General features: G+C 52.6%; 1 protein-coding gene across 1 annotated transcript in view; it reads right to left on the bottom strand.

Moving 5' to 3' along the window:
• The window catches only part of FAM53B (family with sequence similarity 53 member B), a 34,615-nt gene extending 15,289 nt beyond the window's left edge, over positions 1 to 19,326 (bottom strand). Inside the window, exons 1-3 of the mRNA XM_075717877.1 lie at positions 19,247 to 19,326; positions 16,208 to 16,259; positions 7,195 to 7,931 (exon numbers count right to left, since the gene is read on the bottom strand). Of these exons, the coding sequence (XP_075573992.1) occupies positions 7,195 to 7,931; positions 16,208 to 16,259; positions 19,247 to 19,315 (858 nt within the window). The 5' untranslated portion in view covers positions 19,316 to 19,326. The remainder of the gene's footprint in view (positions 1 to 7,194; positions 7,932 to 16,207; positions 16,260 to 19,246) is intronic.
• Between the last annotated feature and the right edge of the window lie 1,427 nt (positions 19,327 to 20,753).

Below are 20,753 nucleotides of genomic sequence, written 5' to 3'. Positions count from 1 at the left end.
GCACCTCACCTGCCCCTGGACACCGGGGATAACCAAACGGCACAGCAGCGTCACCCGCTCGCTTCAGCACGGCCCGCCGGGTTTACACCCAGCTCAAAGGCGAAGAGGCACAAAGCGCAGCGTCGGCATGCATTTAAAAAGAGCAGAAGGATTTTCGTGGTGCTGCGGCTTTTAAAAATTGTGGCTATTTCAACGGCAACCGTGTTCACGGTTTGGTTTCTGCCCAAAGTTGAAGCCTCTCCAGTCTGGTGCCGTATGAGTAAATGAGGAGGGGAGCGATATGGGCTCACCTCCCCTCTCTGAGCTGCAGAGAGAAGAGACAAAACCAGGATTCTGAGGAATTAAAGGCAGTGTTTTCCCAAGTATTTTCCCTCCCAGCAGAACTTCAACATTTAGGTCTCTTTCTTAATTAGCCCAGTTATGTGGCCATGTAATTGCTTCCAGGAGCAGCTCCCTCCCCTCCTGCCTGGCCTAAATATTCCTCCTGGTATGAAGAAAACATTTCTTTCAGGTCAAATTATTTTTATTTTGATTATGGTACTGGGTTTCAGGCCTATAAACACATGTGGTTACCAGCAGAAGCAAAAAATTAACCGATCCGCTGCCAGAGCCGGATGCTGAGCCGGCACCCAGCACCCTGGGCTCAGTCCCCAGCTCCGCTGTTAGCAGCCAGGGACTCATGGCGTGCCCGTGCCTCAGTTTCCCCATCTGTAAAGTAAATGCTTTGAGGTCTGCCGGCAATCCCCGTCTGGACACTTTGGCTTTCCTTTGCTTTGAATCGTGAAGACCATTGCACGCCTGCCATTTCTACCCCGTATAAAGCCAGACTAGAGGACATGTGCAGCCACGCGGACACCTTGCCATTATTTCAGCTCTTTGTCCGAAACCACCTAACTCTTCGGTCTCGTTCAGAGGCATTAAAAGCGGCCTGGGGGAACACCCAAACCTGCAGAGCTTTCTGGAGCATGCTTATCCCCCGCCTACCCACTGCCCACGAGGAATTAGCCGGTTTGCAGGGCATTCCCGTCCCGGGGAGGGCTCTGACCGTGCCCCACGCCCCGAAAGCCCGCCCCACCAAAGGCAAGAATGCTCCCAGTAACTTGCCTAATCCTGCTCGTCCCTCTGTGCCAGTCCTCCCACGCGGAGAGCAGCCTGCCAGAACTGCTTTTCATAACTGAGTAGCTATGAAAACCCTGGCCCTTGCACGGCTGCGGGCTTGCTTTCTTCCCACTCTGCTACGGCCCTGCTGCCCCAAACCCAGCAGCGCATCCCTGCCTCGGGAATCCACCCGCTGCCACGGGCACCCGAACCCGCCTGGGTTTCCTCCCTGGAAGCCAGGGATGCTCCACGGGACGTGCCTTGGGCTGGATCCCAGCTGCCGAGCTCCTTGGTGATGGTGGTGGTGGTTGGGGTGCCAGAAACCACCGGGCGTTCGGGAGTGGCCCCGGCCACCCAGCCCGGGCCGGCGGGCGAGGAGGCGATGGAGAGGGGGTGCCCATCGCTCCCGCTGCCCCCAGCATGGGGGGAGATGCTGCATCCAGGCAACCCCTTCCTCGTTCCTACAGCGCCCGTGCCTCGCAGCACGGGGCTCCAGGAGCCTTTCTTTATCCTATCGGTTCTTGCAGAGCATGAACCACCCCGACAACTACTTTTGTCTAACCTCACGCTTGAGGGTAGCTGAGTAACGCAGGGGGCTCGGGCGTCGCTGTCTCGCTTTGGGGGATTTTTGATGCGGAGGACGGTAGCCAGAGAAAACACTGCCTGAAACTTCCTTCGTCAAGCTGAAGGTTTCCCAGGAACACGGACTGAGCTGCTTTCGGACATATGAGTGATTAGATTTTTGTCATCCTTGGGTCACTTGCCTGTGCCAAAACCATGGCGATCCAAATTATAAATGCGCGCCCAGGCTCGGCATCCACCGGAGGGAAAGGGAAGCTCCTGCTGACCCCCCGGGATCTCCCCGGCCAAGCCTTCTGTTTCCCAGCCGACAAACCTTCTCCCTTGGCCTGACGCGGTGGAGAAGCCGTCTTTGTCACATGACACTCTTGGATGCAAGGAATGATGATCTTAGAGATCCTTTCCAACCTTAATGATTCCTAGTTTTTACTTTCATTATAAATGATCCAGCCACCAAGCCAGGAGGCGTGGGGTTGCTACTCTGCCCTTAACTGGTTTAGTGGTGGACTTGGTAATGTTAGGTTAATGGTTGGACTGGATGATCTTAAAGGTCCTTTCCAACCTAAACGATTCTATCATTCTATGATTCTAAGGTCAGTGCTGTGCCGGGAGTGCCGGTGCCGGGCTTCGGCGCCCTGCGGGCAAGGCCAGCGGCTCATGGATGCCCCAAGGATCCCACCTGGTGAAATATTTTGGTCCGATTTGCCATCTGATACGGTTGGGTTTCGCAAAGCTTATTGGATAGGCTTAGCGTAACTGCTGAAGAGCTCCATTGCTCCCGCTGGGATAACTAAATCAGTTAACTCTGCAGTTGTAGGCCACCAATTTCAGGCACAAGGAAAACGCATGTGTGTGTGTCACGTCTCTGGGTGAAGGTGTCCGTCCGTGTCCTCCAAGAGCCTCACCGGAGCCTCGAGGGAGCACCTGAAGGACAGAGATGCTAGAAAACACTGCTCCAGCCCCGCCCTGAGCTCTGCTTCAAGCCTCAAGGTCCCGCTGTCTCCTCGTCCTGTCCCCTGTCCCGCACGGCGCCGGGATGCAAGGCTGGGGAGGGACCGAGGAGGGACTCAAGGACTGCACCGCTGCAGCTCCTCATCCACCGCCGCGCTGCCACCCATCAGACTTTTTCCTCCCAAAAGGTGGAAACCAGAGCCCGGACACTCTCCTCCTTCCCTATCCATCACAAGAACCTTCCACATCAGCGCAAAAAGCAGGCACCCTTCCCGGAGGCGGTGACCTCCTGCAGAGACCCCAGGCAGCACCGGGAGCACTGCGTGGAGAGGAGGGTCTGCACCTCTCTCTTGCTGAACAGCTACGGCCACGCAGCCTGCAGCCCTTCTCCTGAAATCCGATTACCGAATGCATCTGCTCCGGTGACACGCTGCTGCTTTCAGCATCCTGGCTATTTTGTGATCGCCAGCATTTGTTCGTGCCGTCCCCGCTTCTCAGCCCATTCCCATCTACTGCTTCTCTTCCATGTTTCCACTGACGGCTGAAAATTGTGCAGCTCACTTCGGATTAACCTGGGGAGCAGGATTTAAGAATGGCTTGCAAATGGTTAGGGATTTGAGGAAGAGATGACACGATGGGACAGAAAGCAAGACCCCCTTCTGAGTGCACGGTCTGTGGGAGCCAGTGGCCCAGCGGTCCGGAGCGCTTTCCAGGCAGGATCCAAGCCTTCTGTGCTTCCCAAGGATGCTCAAGGACAACCTGCCAGGCCTCGCTGTGCCTTCATCCTCCTGAACCTGGGTCTTAAGCGGGTTTGTGTCGGTCCTTCTTTACCCATGTGTTAGCCCGTGTGCTGGGTTTGGCTGGGGTAGAGTTAATTTTCTTCACAGTAGCTACTATGGGGCCATGTTCTGGATTTGTGCTGGAAACAGTGTTGGTAACACAGGGATGTCTTCAGTATTGCTGAGCAGTGCTTACACAGGGTCAAGGCCTTTTCTGCCTCTCACCCAGCAGTGAGCAGGCTGGGGAGCCCAAGAAATGGCCTCAAGCTGTGCCAGGGGAGGTTTAGATTGGATATTGGGAAAAATTTCTTCACAGAAAGAGTGGTCAAGCATTGGAACAGGCTGCCCAGAGAGGTGGTGGAGTCACCATCCCTGAAGGTGTTCAGAAAACGGGCAGAGGTGGCACTTTGGGACATGGTTTAGTGGGCATGGGGGTGTTGGGTTGATGGTTGGGCTGATGATCTTAGAGGTCCTTTCCAACCTCAATGATTCTATTCTATTCTAAGAAGCTGGGAGGGGACACAGCTGGGACAGCTGACCCCAGCTGACCCCAGGGATGTCCCACACCGTATGGCGTCACGCTCAGCACATAGAGCTGGGGGAAGAAGGAAGGGGGGATGTTTGGAGCGATGGCGTTTGTCTTCCCAAGCCACCGTTACGCGTGACGGAGCCCTGCTTTCCTGGAGATGGCTGAGCACCTGCCTGCCCACGGGAAGCAGTGAATGAATTCCTCATTTTGCTGTGCTTGTGCGTGCGGCTTTTGCACTGGTGGCAAAATCAGCTGGACGTGATGGCCCATCGGCTCGGTGCTGTGCCGGGGTTGCATCCCATTTGGGGGTCTGCCCTACCTGCCACACTGCCTCCTTGCCCTTCATTTGCAAAGGGGAAAAAAAGGCTTCACTGGCATTTGCAAAGATAAACTCATTAATTCTTTTAATGAGGGATCAAAGCCTCGGAGCGTGCTATGGCTGTGGCTGTGGGAAGATCACTCCCCGCTCCACCGTGCTCTCCTTTGGTGCCCCTGCGAGCTGGCCCAGCATGAAGCGATGAGCAAAGAGCAGATGACTTCTACTCTGCCCTCCCAGAGCTTCCAAAATTCTCATCTTACCATGGCGCAAGCGCCGCTCGGAGACGGCAACCATCGGCGCAGGCTCTCCGAATAGCCAGGCGAATAAAAATAGTCCCGTCCCTTTGATCTCTTCCCTTTGTTCAGCCGTGAGCACTCCAGCAGATGCAGCTGGGGCACACGTGCATCCTACCGAGGCTTTGCGACTCAGCCAACGTTTTGGTTTCATCCTGAAAGGTCTTGATGATCACCTCTGCCTCCTCACGAGGTACTGAGCAGCTTGTCCGGAGGGATGCGATGCGCACGTTCAGCCTTGCAAGACCAAACCACTGGTCACGGCAAGCAGACACCCCAGCGGGTAACGAACCAAGGTGCTCGCTGGCACGTGCACAACCGGCTCCGCACGCACAGATATTGCATTGGATTTTGTGACCGGCGCACCCGCGTAACCACACGTGCTACTAACGTGTCTCTGTGCCAGATTGCCCCGATGCAACAAAACCCAGTGGTACGCACACACGTCCCTTTGCGCGGCTCCTCATCAATCTTTGCACACGTGCCTGCGTGCCCGTGCAAACCCCCACGTAAAGTATAAATGCAAGTTACGCTTTGCATTTCCAAATACAGCCCTGGAAAACACTGTCGGAGGAAATGCAGATAAGGAAGATTTCCTCAGCTGCTGCTGGGCACTCAGAAAGAGGAGCAGCCCATTTCCCAGCCCCGGTACCGGCGCTTGGGGCCGCATCCTTCCCCTTTTCTCCCCGGCCACTCTGCACCATGCGCTTTCAGCCTGGTCAGCCCATGTCCACAGCCACAGACCTCCTCCTGCACCGGCGGGTCGTTAATGGAGGCTCCAGGAAAGCTGTGGCTGTCAGCCTGCGGTGGCAAAGGCAATTTTAACGTGCTGGTTTTAAAGCGAGGAGCTGCCTGGGAGCAAGCGGTGAAGTCGCTTTCTGAGCGAGCTGGGGGGACGTGGCCATCGCTTCGCGTCGCTCCCCGCGGGTCTGACGCCGATTTGGGGACAGTCACCTTTGCCCCCTCCCCGTGGCAGCAGCTCGTGGGGCTCCGTGCCTGCAGGCTCTAGGCAGGGGTGGGAAGGCAGGCAGTGAAGGAGCAGCCTCGCCCTCCTCGCCACTGGTTTTGAGGCAATTTGGGTCTTTTGCAGGCTTTGATTTGCCAGAAAACTTCCGCACGGGCTTGCGGGACATCCTGCACCACACATACATGTGAAGCAACGAGTGGCTGCTTGTACAGAGAGAATTAGGAGGGGGCAGTTGTGCTATTCCAACCTGTAGCTAGTAAAATATAACAGCACGTGTAAGCTGGTTTTAGTGCCTGTCCAGCTTATTAGCTAATAAAATAAGCTTAGGATATTAAACATTGCTGGCGTGGTTTATCAAAAGATGAGAGCAACCCTCACATTTTTCCCCTGCTATCACCCAAATATGTGATTCCTTCACCCTTTTTTTCCTCTAAGCTCCCTGGAGGAGGAGAAGCCAATCTTTTCCTCCAACATCGCTGCACTCCTTCAAACACCCTCTGCGCTGCCAAGCAAGAAACGCCATAAAATATCGCGTTCTTGTAAGAGGGGAAAACGCTTCGTACAGCGTCGGATGTCACGCTGCTGGGGAACGGCAAGGGGAGAAACCCCACGGCTGTTTCTCCATCCCACCCGACGAATTGCCACCAGCAGTTTCCCTGCGAACAACGAGGGGATGCCTCGCACCAGGCGGGCTTTGCCGGCCGCGGCGGCACGAGAAAAACCAGGGCAGATGCTCCTGACAGGGTTGCCTCTGGGGCGAAGCGCAGCAGCAGCAGCGCACGGCAGACGACGGCATCGAACCGAAACCACGGGGGAGGTTTTGTGGCCGGCAGAAGGGGAGAGCCCACCCTGGGAGGCGGCGAGGGCAAAGCCCCGGCTCCCGCGGCAGGAGCCCTGGGGTCTTCAGACCCCCCTCCTTGTCTCCATCCCACACAGAGCTGGTGGTGTCGTTGCCTTTACGACCCTAAATTATTGATGTGGGAAATGTCGAATCATCAAACTGCAGAAAAAGAAATTTTATCAGTGCGACACGGGAACGCTGCTCGCGCTGCCCTTCGATGCAGCCTCTCGTTTTGGCTCTCGCTAAAGTCCAGTCACTTGGTCTTGCAGGGAGAGGACCCGGGAGCAAAATCCTCCCCTATTTGCACTTCAGCTCTGTTATCTGGCTTTGCGCGGAAGATTGAAGAGGGAGGTTGTGCTCTGTGTTTGCAACTGAAAATGAAACGTGATAACATCTCCAGAGTGGAAAAATACAGAGGCTGAGAGCAAGTAAAGCCCGTAGCGGTATGATTTCGGCTCCTGACGGAGCCAGGGCTAGGTGCCTCGGGGTGCCGCCTTCACCTCCTCACAGCAGGCTCAGGGCTCCTCTCTCCTGAACTCAAAAATGCGGGGTTTAACGCATTCCTGCTTGAAACACGTGCCAGGAGGAAACACCACCACGGTGGACTCGGCGTGCAAAACCCAGCGCAGAACAGAAATGCAGGGATTTATTAAAGAAATCCATTTGGAGGGGAACGGGTTTTCCGCTCGGACAGAAGGATGCGCTTCCCCGCAGCACCCCGCGTTACTCTGCGCGCCACAGACCCACCTCAGGCAGATCCGAAAGGATTTTTAGCAAAGCAGAGAACAGCGTCACCTCGCAGCCGAGCCCCGTCTGCAGGGCCGGCACCGCCTCTTACCTGTGTCATCTTGGCGAGGTCCAGCGAGGGCCGTTGCTCCTGAACCTCCTCCGGTCTCCGTCGCTTGATCCCGACCTTTTTGTCGTTCAGGACACAGGGCTGCGAGCGGCTTCGGGAGAGCCCGCCGGCCCGTCGCCCCAGCTCCGGCGTGGAGGCGGGCGTGCTGCTTGCCGAGGGCGGGCAGTACTCCGAGGAGGAGAAGCGGTCGTGAGAGCAGGAGAGGGACCTCTGCATGTCCACCCGGTCTCCTCCGTGCCTGCCGGTGGCCGATTTCCTCGGCCCCGCGCCGGGCTGGCATCCCAGCCGGCTGCTGAGGGCGGGATGCTCGCAGGAGAGCGGGTTGGACCGCGAGGGCAGGCTGAAGCTCGAGCTCCTCTGCATGGTGGCGAAGCCATTGGAGTAGCGTTGCACGCTCCCCCCGCTGTAACACCGCCGCTTCTCGACCGGCGTCCAAACTTTCGAGCCTAAGGGTCTCCACGAGGTCCCGCAGCTTGACATCTCATCCGAAAATGAGAGCGAGCGGCACTGGCGCTTGCTGGGGGGAGCCGAGGGGTTGCCGTGGGGGTCGCTGAGGCTGAGGTCTTTGATCAGGTTGGTGACGGAGCAGGTGCTGGCCGTCTCCCTCGGCCAGCGCGAGCCCTCCTCGCCCTTGTCCGACAAGCAGTCCCAGATGCTGGCGCCCGGCTGCTCGAGCTGAAGTGGACACTTCCTGCTGAGATCTCTCCATCTGTCATTTTCTGGTTCAGAAAGAAGAAAAAACAAAAAAACAAACAAAAAAACACACACGTACAGGCATTAGGGTTAATTAATTCTGCGATTCGCTCCCCACGTCCATAAACAAAAAGAGTAGCATATGGGATGTTTTCCAGTACAAATTAATTAACTCTTGGAATATGTTTTTCCGAACTGCCAGCAGAGTGGTTGCTGCGGTGTAAATGGAGAGACAAAGTGATAAACGCAGCAGGAGCAAAACTGCTAGAAGAAGATAAAAACATGCCTTTGAATACTCAGATTGCACCAGCTAAGGGAAATTCAGCAATATAAAACGGTACGGCCATTGCCTTATCTCTGTGCTAAATCACGTCTCAGATGCGCGCAGTTTGTCCTGAGCTCCACAATCAATAATTGCCCGAGAGGTTCGCAAAACTTAACGCTGAAGCATTTATTTAAAGGAACAAATCGCTTAATAGGTTCACTTTATTTTTTTTTAAACATTTTCTCCCTCTCTCTTTCATTCAGCGTGTTTACACGGGACTTTGCTCCTCCTGCAAATTTGGCTTGCATTAAGTCTTCCAACGGAGCACAGCAAAAGATGGAGGTGACCTGTTGCGTGGTTTCAGGGTTGGCATAAAGATATTCCTTTTATCAGAGGGGTTTTGCGGTGCCTGGGTAAAGCTCCGAGAAACCCGCACCTCCAAAGCCCGCGGGCTGGAACGTGTATGGCTACAGGCAGCTCCACGCAGGAAGGCTGCAAAGCCGGCTACGGCTGTCTTCAGAAATCCCACTCACGGCCGTGTCAAAAGGGAGGATTAAGGGTGGTGATCTCATTCCCGCTGACAAGAAAAGAAGCAAGCGAAGCAGCATCAAGGTCTGGCTCCCCGGCGCGGGCTGCGCAGGCGAACGGGGCTCTCTGCAGATACGCCGTTGACGCTCAACAGGAAAACCATGGTAGGACAACCCCATCGGCTGCCGCGATGGAAAAAAGTCATCACCCGACAGACCTCCTCTGGTGACTGTTTTTGTTGTCGGCTGCTGCAAACAGAGGCAAACCGTGCTAGCTAACCGTCGCTGCGAAGTTTCGTATGATCGTATCTAAATGGCGCGGTATTTTTTTAGGGGTTTTGGGGTTTTTCCACTCAGGCAGCTGAAGGATGAATTAAAAGCTGTACCCAGCACGCAGCTGTAGGTACCAGGCTGATAGGGAAGATGCAGCGGTGCAGAACGCTTCCGACCAGGGCTGGGTTTCAAGTCGGGAGGTCAGATTTGGGGCCCCTTACACCGCTCTTGGCCAGTTTTCCCCTTTCTCCCCGCATCCAGCTGCTGCCGTAACAGCTCCAGCCAGAAACCGCCCGGCTCTGCACTCAATAACCGCACGGCATTTTAGCTGCCGCTGCCCGCATTTTAATAAACACCATGAAAAGTGAGAAACCTGCGCTAAACAACTACACTTACGTTTAGATCTTTATTATTTTCCCCCCCGTATTATGCTGCCAGCAGAGAGATTTCTTGGGTCAGGTCAGCAGACAAAAGAAACAGAAATAGAAGCTGAATTTTCATGGCAGGCTGCCACAATCCTCTGGCCGGAGACGTCACGCTGTACAAAAGGCCTTGGTGAGGAGGATACGGGACACCTTCCTCTTTCACCCCTGCTTCGGCACAAACAGCTATAAATCTTCCAAACTTTGCAAGGAGACCGGTAATTGCACCGTTATCCCCAGCACCAGCTTGGGCTTATTGGCTTTTCCCCTTGCACCACGGGAGCTGGTTTTTTGGCAGGGCAGGGAGGAGACCCTGGTACAGCCTGGGCACCCCAAGCACCACTGACCGGTCCCAAATGACCAGATAATCCAGAAAACTGTTTTTTTCAGTGCAAGGAGAAAACTGTTCTCCCCGAAACAAATTGAAAATGGGGCAGTCGAAGGGCTGAGGGTGTAATTAAAGGACTCGGGAAAGCCTTATTGAAGAAAAGCAGCTGGTTTTCTGTTCAAGTTTTTAAAACTAAGATTCACATCCTGGGCATGCCGATAACGATAATTGCAGCGGAGCCATTCATACTGCTGCAGTTAAGCCTGTATTAATTTCCTTACATTACGAACCTCAACTCGGTTTACCCCGAGGCAGGAATTTGTTCCAGGATAAAACCCACCCCGAGAACCCCTCGGTTCGTAAGTGAGCTGCTTTGCTGGAAAAACTCTCCTTTGCCTATTGGAAAAATGATAGAACCTGAGCATGACGTAAGGGTGGCACGAGGGGCTTTTCCCCTGGTTAAAGAGGTCCTTTTTGGCTGTTAGTGTCCTTGGACGAAACAGCATCTTACTTTTGGATTTTAACTTAAAACTGCAAAAATAAACACAACGAGCACGTCCAGCCAATTTCTTTCGAGACAGTTTGATCTACAAATCTGCATTTTCAGGGTGAGGCAACACAAAGTGAATTTGCTGGCATCTCTTTGGTTGTGAAATAGCTTTCCAGCTTCCAAGACGCAGAGGGGTGTTATCGGCAGCCTGGGGAGAACCGAATTTCTCGTCCTGCCCTCTCTGGCCGCAGCAGCGGGAGCCTGAGCCCTCTTGCAAACCATGCACAAAGCAGCAAGAAATTCAGACCGGCACGAAGCGGCATTAAATTCAGGTTACAGCTGCGAGCCTCCCAGGCTGCCCAGCCTCAGGGGGACCCAAACCCAAACTATTTCTGCTTTCCAAAGCAAGGCTGAGATAGTTAGCTCTGATTCAGCCCCGGAGAGAGCGATCGGAGCCCTGGCATCACCCTCCCAGCCAGCACGCCTTCCCACCGCCCTGCCCGGCCTCCGGGGCAGTTTGGTGGCGGAGCCGCTGCCCGCGGGGTGGTGGGGAGCTGCCCTGCCAGGGGTGCTTTGGGAGGGAGATGTTGGGTGTCAAATTGCCCGAGCACTCGCAGCGCGGTGGAAGAGCGGCCGTCGCTGCAAGCCGCAGCATCTGCTCTCTGCACACGGCTAGTGCCTCGCCGGCACGCACCGGCAGGACTCGCCGGGCTGGGCAAGCGGCAACAAGCCCCGGCAAGCCCCGGCACATCCTGGGCTCTGGCTGCCGGGCGATCCTCACCTGGTTTATTTTCCCCCTTCTCCCGCTGTGTTAGGTTAATGACTGGACTGGATGATCTTAAAGGTCTTTTCCAACCTAAATGATTCTAGGATTCTCAGAGATAACCAGCAGCCACCTGCATGCAAGAAGTGCTCAACCCGCCCCAGCACCATCAACAGCATACTCAAACGCCATCAGCACTGCTATTCCTAAATTTCCTTTTGGGCAAAACCAAGACCTTCACTTTTAAGAGTGCACATGAACCCTCACAGCGTCCACCCGTTCTCCCATGCAACCTTCACCGCATCAAACGAGCCCAGCGGTCCAGGGCACGAGACACTCGCGAGCTGAAGTCATGTCCCAAAATCAAGGAGAGGGGTCAAGGACAGGGGTGTTATCCTCCAAACATCCCTGAGGGCTTTGCACAGCTCCGCGGAGAGCGGGATCCGTCCTCAAAGCATCACAGCCAGCCTTCCAAACGCCGAGCTCCCGGTCTGGCAGGAGCAGTGCACGGACACGCCAGGCACCTTGCAACTTTGGGATGGTCGCAGGCTTTTTAAACGACTGCCGTGCTCCTCTGGTGACACAGAGTAAATTTTAATGACCACGTTCATAACCACAAAGAAGGGTGTAAAACCAAAACGCTGACACAACTTTAACTATAGCGACACAAATGTGCTGCTATAATATTTTTACAGTTCCTTTTTATACATAATGCATGATCCTTCTGCTCAAGCTTCCTCTACGTTCTTTTCCTGTGAAATAATTTACATTAATCCATAATTTATTACAGCAACTTGTAAAGCAATTATGGGTTTCAATCAATTTTTCTTCTCTTTTTTGGCAGATAAATTCTGTTTGGATCCTAACCCAAACATTTCTCTTCACACGGGTGCACATCCAATTCCTTTTTTTCCTATGTTGTTCAAGTCAAATTTCGGTCTCCTGGTCTCCGTGCATGGGGGAAAAGGCAGTCTGCATTTACCGCTGCCCCCTGTTTATGTCTGAGAGATGATTTCTAAATGTGGAACAAATTTAATGGTTGTGATTAGCCGATGGCAGTGCCATAGAGCCTTTCCACTGCAGAAATAAGATTAAAATACGATGCGCGGAGCTGTGCTTCAATGGGAAGTGAAAACAACAGCCCCCAAATCTACTGCCGGAGAACAAACACGCCGGCGGGCTGCGGGCTCCTTGTGCCAACAGCCTGCACAGGGGAGGGAAATTCCCCACCTTGACGGGAAAACGTGCCCTGCTCTTCAACGCGATCCTCTGGTGCGGCCTCCCTGCTCCAGCCATGCCTTGTCGGCTTTCCCTCCGCAGCTTTTTCCTCTCTCTGGATTGACTGTGCTTGAAGATGCGGCAAGATGCTGTTCTACACTGATGGCTTTCCAAAAAAACCCCGAAATCCCAGGAAATCCTGGTTCAGAAACAGGAGGCGTGCAAGCCCTGCATTGGGAGGCAGGGCAGCGGGCGGGCGCATTCGGGATGCGATCGAGGGGCATCACCCCCCAGCTGGACTTCCTTCCCGCTTCTTGGCTTTCCTCCGTCACCCATGCGATGTGAAAAGCAATTTTCAGGTCGGAGGCGTGCAACGACAAGACCCAAGGCTGCAACCCGCCCTGGCACGCTCGCCTCTCGGACCGCTGCCGTTGCCAAACTGTGCCGGCAGAGGAGCGTGCCGAAGGCCGGATGAGCTGACCCGTGCGCGTCGTCCATCACCCCGCTCCGCCGCAACGCTCTACAAGGGCAAATTCTGGGGGTGCTTTCCAAGGGGAAAAGCAAGTGACGGTTGCTTCTAAAAGAGCATTTCACAGAAGATGCACGCAGGATCCGTCCCCGACGGGCTCAAACCCATCCTCCCCTTCCCTTTTACAAGCAGGGCTGTGCATGAACCACCCGCCGCGCCAGGACTCTGATCCTGCGGCCAGGGCCATTGCACTCGCAAGCAGCTTGTCACAGCCTCAATAAAACCTGGCCTGCAGTTTCCCTCAAAGATAATTTCTTGCTTACACAGAAAACGGGAAGCCACGGCTGATGGCGCGCACCCACTGAGTTTCTCAGAAGGCCAGACACGGGCAGCCTCTGGAGCGACCGATTTAGACACTGAGCGCTGCTTATATACCTGCTAGGGAAAGGTTAGGCAATGCTGCCAACGCCTTGTTAAAATACTGGAAATTTTCTTCTGCCATCCACCCAAAGACAGAAAAATTGCAATATAGGAAGTCAAAAGTAATGCCCCAACTTTCTAATATGCCACCTTCTTTCTCTAGCACAGTCACTGATATTTTCAGTGGGGGCATGTGATGGAGACTGCAGGGGAAAAAAAAGGGGAAAAAAGGAGAAAAAAAAAACCCTATCCAACAACACGACAATTCTTATACTCCCAGGTGTTTCAAGGACCTATCAAGGAGAAGGGAAAAAAGAAATTGTTGAATTTATAGTTTTAGGCATTCCACCTTTAATCTTCCTCCCAGCAAAGGGCTAAATAAAGATAAAAACCAATCTTTCTAGTAATATTATCATCACACTGGCAGGAATATTTCCTATAAATCTAAAAATCAAAAGATTATTTAGGTCACCTTGAGAAGTGGATCTAACATTGCATCATGCGACATATGATTCTATTACGGAAAGGGTGGTCAAGCATTGGAACAGGCTGCCCACAGAGGTGGTGGAGTCACCATCCCTGGAAGTGTTCAAAAAACGGGTAGATGTGGCACTTCGGGACATGGTTTAGTCTAGTCTACCCTTGATTGGTTTAGGTGGGCTTGGAAGTGTAGGTTAATGGTTGGACTGGATGATCTTAAAGGTCTTTTCCAACCTAGACGATTCTATGATTCTCTATGACATATCAAGTCTTTAATAATGTTTACTCATATATTGAGTTATACTACAATCTATAATCAATTTTCAGCTTCTTCTGGTGTTCAGTACCTTATGAGGCATCTACATCTACGATGCATGGGCTTCAGTTTACTCTCTTTCCCCACATTATGACATGGCAAGCAGGACCCCAGCCTTGCCATCTTGGGCCAGCTGGGTTTCTTGCTCATGGTGCATTACGCACCCCTTGGGGCTTTGACCCAACTTCTTCTTTCTCCTTCCTGGAGATGAACACTCCAGGTGGGAAGCTCCAGGGTTTGGATGATGCTCTCCCTGGCAGCCTGGCCGAGGCTGGGCTTCCCTCTGCCCCACGGTCCCATGGTCACCAGGACCAGCCATGAGCTGCCTTCCTGCCCAAAGCTGCCCTCGTCCCCAAAGGCAACTGGGAAGCCTATTCTGGCTAAAAACCCAGAAAATTCAGCCAACTTCCCTCCATCCCCCCAACACCATACATGGGACTATAATTTTTTTCCCCCTGTTGGCTGCACTGCCAGTCCAAACTTCACAGTGCTTATTTATCTTAGTGCTTTCCACTAACAGGAACTTGGCCCTTTGACCTGAAATATTCCCCCAGTTTTGCGTTTGACGCCAACCATGGGACTTATTTAAATAAGCCAAGCAAGTTTTGACACTGGATTAGTCTGTGATCGTGGCCCACATTTGGAGACATCAAGAAGAATGCTCAGGGAAGATGCCTAAAACTAAACCCAAGCCAACCGATGCACTTGCATGCTGGAGAGACTGGCTCCTCTGGACTGGGCATGACGAGCATTAATGGCAAGCTGTGGTCAAGGAGGTGACATTCGGTTCCCTCAGAAAGAGGATAATTTGGCAGCCAAGGGAGACCAGCACAGCACTATGAAGATGCAGAAGGGTTTGTAAAAGCTCTTTTTCAAGAGCTGTTTCAAGACAAGCTGGTTTTCAATTAGGTGTAGACTCTTCATATCCGTTGAAGAGCCTGCCAGTGCCACAGCGCAAGACAAAACCATCTGATTGGGTTTCTTTGTTCCTCGCTCACGTTTGACAGGCAGGAGAAAGGGAACGGGCTGTCTCTACCCCTTCTTGACTTTGAAGCTTGTGACTTTCATCTGAAAAAATCCAAACACTTTCCATCTTCCCCCGCCCCCCCCCAACAACTGGAGTTATCAGAGAGCTTGGGAAATATCTCCTGTCAATGCATGTGCTCGGCTCCCATTAAGGCTAATGAGAGTTGTGTCCATGAAGAAAAGGGGCAGCCTCTTTGTCTGTGAAGTACCGGCTTTCATAGCAAGTAGCTTGGCTCAAACTTGATCTCCAATTTTAACTGGGTTTTGAGACTCTGCCTAGTGACTGGCTCCCCCCTACAAAACCCAAAGAGCACAATGTAACAGCACATCCTCCAGCACTATCAGTTTTTCAGGATCACTAGCCAAGGCACCAATCCCCCATCAATTTTGGTGGCTGTTCAGCACAAAAATTGATAGCAAACTCTGACATGAAAGGTATTAAACGTCCTATACGATGGTTATTGTCAAAGGCAAAAGTAAGACATTTTCCTTATTGTTTGAGGCCCGTCCAAACACTCTGTGCCAAGTGGTAGAACATTTTAGTGATAACACTGATATTTATTACTTGCATCGTGCAAACAGTCAAGAGCCACGGTCATGGGCTGGGTACTCAAACGCAATCTCAGACCCAAAATGCTTATGATCTCAACTGTACAAGTTACTCTAAAAACAGGCAGACATATCAAAGCACGAAGGAGGGGGAAGGAGATAAGCAATTATTATTGAGAATCTTTTTAATAAGGCCTGTTGTGACAGGACAAGGAATAACGGATTTAAACTAAAGAAGAATAGATTTAGACTAGAAATTAGAAAGAAGTTTTTTTACAATGAGGGTGGTGAAGCACTGGAACAGGTTGCCCAGAGAGGTGGTAGAGGCCCCATCCCTGGCAACATCCCAGGCCAGGTTGGACGGGGCTCTGAGCAACCTGATCTGGTTAAAGCTGTCCCTGCTCGCTGCAGGGGTTGGGCTAGATGACCTCTAAAGGTCCCTTCCAACCCAAAGCATTCTATGATTCTATGATTCAATTCACTCAGCAATGGCAACAGGGCAGGGCAACCACCTCTGGGAAGGAGGGTGGCATGGGTGTGACGGTGGCATGGGTGTGACGGCCACCACTAGTGGGTGGTGGGGTGGGTGCCCCTTCATCCCTGCTACAAGGGGCAGGTGGGTGGACGCCCACCCTGCGGTCTGCAGGGGAGCGTTTTTTGGAGAGATCCAGCCAGTCAGGACATCTTGCCACCCATTGCTATAAGGAAGCGGGAGTGGAGGTGGAGTAAATATGGACAGAAGTTTCTGTTACTTACCCATCACGCCACATGAGAAGAGGGTAGGTCCTTGACTCATCTTTGGAGTGTGCTGCAAACAACCAGAAAAACTATTCACTTCTCGCAGACGCGACCGAGGCACAAGAAACCACCCTGTCTCCAGCCTCGGCAAAGCTGGGCGGCACCAGCGGGGAGGAGAGCCTCGGGCGCCTGCGACGGTCCCGTTTCGGTAGGGACTCGGGGACAGACACATTCATCTTCCCTCAGTGAAAACAAATTTAATTAAACACTGCAGAGAGTCGGTGTCGAGGCCTGAGCTTGCAAATCTTGGCTCCTGCACCTAGTCCTTACCCATGGGAATAGCTGCAGCGACATCCCCAGCTCTGGGACCCAAAAACACCGGAGAAACTAAACCGGGAGCTGCAATTCAGCGGTAATTCTGGATTGGGCAAGAAAGCAGCAGGAGTGGTATCTGAACCCCATCCAAGCCCATTAAGGCCTCCCGTCTAGGTACAAAGCAGCTATTTAGGTTTTTTTTAAACTTAGGTTTCTAAGGCAAGGCGCCCTCACCCCAGCATTTCTGGGGAGTCTGCGTTCGGATTGTGCTGGTTTGCACTAAAAATAGGGGAAAATGCCACTATATGGGTACAAAATAATCCTGGATGCTTTTTACACTCTTTTTTTCCAAGACTTTTCCTCTCGACAGCGTAAGAGGCATCATCAAACTTCTAAAAATAGGCATGGACAGTTTTATATACAATAAACCAATGTGTCATCTGCAGCTACGTGCCATTTCAGCTATGTCTGCAAAAACACACTTTCATACTAATTGTTCTTTTATTATCCCCCAAAATATCCACATTCTGCTTCTGAAATGTCTTTCCTGGCAACACCGTCCCATCTGACCAAGGCTTTACATCACCCGAGGGAAGCACCAGCATGACCTCCCCGTTCATCCGCGCTGTCATAGCTGTGTTTTACCTGGCGTGAGGCCACCACATTCACAACTCCTCTCCTGATCCGTGTTTTACGCGTTGCCTGCTCGCGTAACAATAATAATAATGTACCAAATGCTGGCACCTGTCTGTACAGAGCAATCCAACAAAACGATCCTACTTCATATACAGAACGTTGTAAATAGTGAATAGAGAGGGATGTGGAGGCAGAAAACGATGGGATGCAGATGCGGAGAAGGTAAAGAAGGGTTGGTCACCTTCTTTGGAGCACGTGCCGCTTTTCTAGGTGCAGTCAGGCTATTTCTATCTGTCAAGCCCCACCTTATGAAGTGGCAGGTAGAATTAATCAGGAGACAGCAAGGACAGGCAGCTGTCTCCAAAGAGTGGCCAAAGTGGAGCAGCGACGGAAGTGGGACAAGCCCCAGAGAAGGCGGTGGTTGTGCCAGCGCCCGCCTGTGTGCCAGCCCCAGAGACCAGCTACAGCCTGCAAACGCAGGAGAGGGAGGAACACCTTCACATATGTCTCATACTGAGATTATAATTACCATTTTTAAGAGTTTCGTCTTAGCACCAAACTGGGAACTGAACCAAACGAGCCCATCAGATGTTGGTAGGCGATACTGTCCCACCGCTCAGACATTTATTTCCTTTAGGTTTTGCTTTTTGGCCTTTCCCATGAAGTTCAACGGAAAAACTCTTGCTTTCTTTGGTGGATCAGACTTCTGCAACTTCTGCCCCAATTTAACAGCCCGGACAACCTGACAATTCAACTTGTGTAAGCAGGACTATCATTGCACTATTGACCCAGCCCCAGAGCCGCGGGAGGCACTCGGCAAACACGCGAGGGCAAAGTTTCACGTTACAGCTCTGCACCTCCGCTGCCTGCCATCGGACAGCCCGCGTGCCCATCCCTTCCTGTAGTAGTAGAAGAAACTAATTCTCATCTGCCTCTCTGCAGCAAGTTCCCCTCCACCTGCCCCGCACACCCCCTCGGGCACAGCCGGCGTCGGATGCTCAGGCTCCCCCCACGCCGCGCCGAGCAGCAGCAACAGGAGATGCTGCCTTCCCGGCAGGAGCCAACACTAAAGCAAGGATATTTTTCTAATATATCAATATCCTTCCTTCCCAAATTGCACCCTTTTAAGGCAGGATTTAACGCTGCCTCTGGCTTGCTCGCCTTCTCCTCCACCGCACACTGACAGGGCAGCCTGCCTTTGCCCCGGCACACTCCGCTATCTGCCCAGGAAACCTGGCCAGACAGTTCATCATCCTCAGCAAACTTAGGCATTTATATTTCTTTTATGCTCAAAATACCCATTTATGGCTAATCCTGCCAGATGCTTCCTGCCGTGTTCCTGCACGCCCTTATCTGAGGCTCTCAGCGCACCCTGCGAGGAATAGCCTTTGGGTCTAATTTCTTCTCGGACTATGACCATCTCTCCTGGAGGACAGAGAAGCAAAGGTCCACGACCAGCCTTGCTCTGGGCTTTCTCAGACAGCTCTTCATCATCCCGCACCTCCTCCTCCTCCTGCCCCTGCTCCCCACCCTCGCTTGCTCTGACACTGTCCCCAGATAACACGTTGCCCCTCATTTCCCACTGCTGCCGATATGCTCAGCCCCACAGCCTCGCTCGCCCCTTCCAGCATCATTTAGGCTGTTCGCTGCCCCTAATTTGTTTTTTTTTGGGGTTTTGTTTGCTCGTTCGGCGTGGTTGGATTTGCATCCCTCCAGGCTGCCAGCGAGACTGTTAAAGTACCACAGCACTGCCCTTTGGCATCTCCCACTTAATCCTGCTCCCCGCTTGCTCATCCTCCTATTAATGACAAGCATCTGTTCGCTGCTGGTGAAGCAACTTCTCGCCTGTGTTATCCACGGCGTTGCTTTTATTTTTTCCTACTGTTTATTCCATTGCGTGCTTACTGAAATTCCCATATGCAAAAGCTACAGCACTCCAATCACTTACTAATCACCTGCTCCTTGGATATTAATGCAGCTCGGTAGAAATCCATGCTATAAACCATCTAAAGATCCAGCCCTGCAGCACAAAACCCCCTTATTATAAAGCTACAGCAAAGCTCTCGGCAGCAAAAACGTTCTGAATGAAGATTTCACAAAGCTTACCAGCTCAGTCCTGCATGTTACAGAGTCAGCACCTTTGTTTTCCCGAGTTTTGGTTAAGATCATCACCATGGTAATGCAGTCCTGCCTCCGAGTCCATCAGGGTCCAGGCGAAGGGCGCCGGCAGCCGCGGTCTGGCGAAGCTCCTCTTTCAGTGCATGTTCCCCCGGGAAAGGCTCGGCCCCGCCGGCTCCTCGGGGGATGCCCAGGAACAGCCTCCGAGCGTGGAAAACTCCCTGCACGCACAGGAAAAGAGAGGAACAGCTTTAAGGGGCTTGCCTGGGGAGATGGCGGGGTGAGGGTGGGCGTGCTGGGCAAGGGGCGAGCGCTGCTCGAAAAACACCCCGCCGGCAGTTACTCCAGGGGATTATTTATTTTAGACTCTTTAAAATATTGTTGGTGTTCCTCTGCAGCCCATCGGCGCAGAGGCGTGTCGCGAGATGGGTGCTCGCACGAGCTGTTGGATGCACGTAAAGTACACGAGGCGATCCGGAGGGACAGAAGTATTTCAGGCAAATAAATAAATAAATAAAATCTTTCTTCTGAATTCTCCTTTTGGAAAAGGGAACTCACATCCCCTACATCGAAGACACCGAGGCTTTGATAGAAGGGCTCGCTAAAGCCCCGGGGTTGCTCTCACAGAAGCCCTTGCCCCCAGACCAACCGGCAGCAGATGTCCGGCAGAAAAAGCCCCTCCAGCATCATTAAGGCTGTGAAATCCCCTGGATGCCCCTATCCCACCCCAGCTACTCCCCGATTCCCAACCCACAACGAGCCCTTTGGGGAAAAAAAGGCATAAAACGCTGATCTTGCAACACGCAGTCAAAACCCAATTGCAATATTTAAGGGCAATATTTGACAATATGCCACTAAGTATTAAACCTCATTACAAACTGATACGGCTTCTCTTCCCAGCTCGTAAATCATCTTTTCCGTGTTTACTTGGATTAGAGCTTGCGATGGTGTTATGAGTAGCTCATATGAAGGCCAGCTGGCTGGTAAAGAAAAATCACCTTCTATCATTTTGTGAGGACAAAGTTCATCCAGAGTGCAAAGCCGGGATTGGGAATCAATACATTTTCCAAAGATTTACTGTTCCCAAGGGCACGTGGTACCAGTCTCCAGCTCCTTATGGGACATTGGTGGGCTTATAATATACGATTTACTGGGCAACCCAATGACCAAATGGAAACCGTCAAATAGAAAAGCCAAGCATTTCAGACCATCAAAATGAAACAGGATTTGCTGAGCCCAGGTGACGTATTTGTGCTATGGACAGCCTGGGTTTGTGCAAGGAGAGCACAACGTAAGGGAGGACGGGGTGGGTAGAAGACCAGTTGACTAACACAGCAACGTGCCCCCATCGCCAACGGGGCTGCAAACCCCCCGGGGATCCTGGAGGCAGCTCAGGCACCTCTGTTACTGCACATGGACCCCCAAGGTTACGCTCAGGAGGCTCCCCGAGCCCTGCGCTGGGGCCAGCTTGGGGACATCAAGCTGTTTTCCAGGA

This window comes from Pelecanus crispus, chromosome 10, assembly GCF_030463565.1.
Source record: "Pelecanus crispus isolate bPelCri1 chromosome 10, bPelCri1.pri, whole genome shotgun sequence".
NCBI classification, from domain to species: Eukaryota; Metazoa; Chordata; class Aves; order Pelecaniformes; family Pelecanidae; genus Pelecanus; species Pelecanus crispus.
This window is presented reverse-complemented; position numbering and strand designations above follow the sequence as displayed.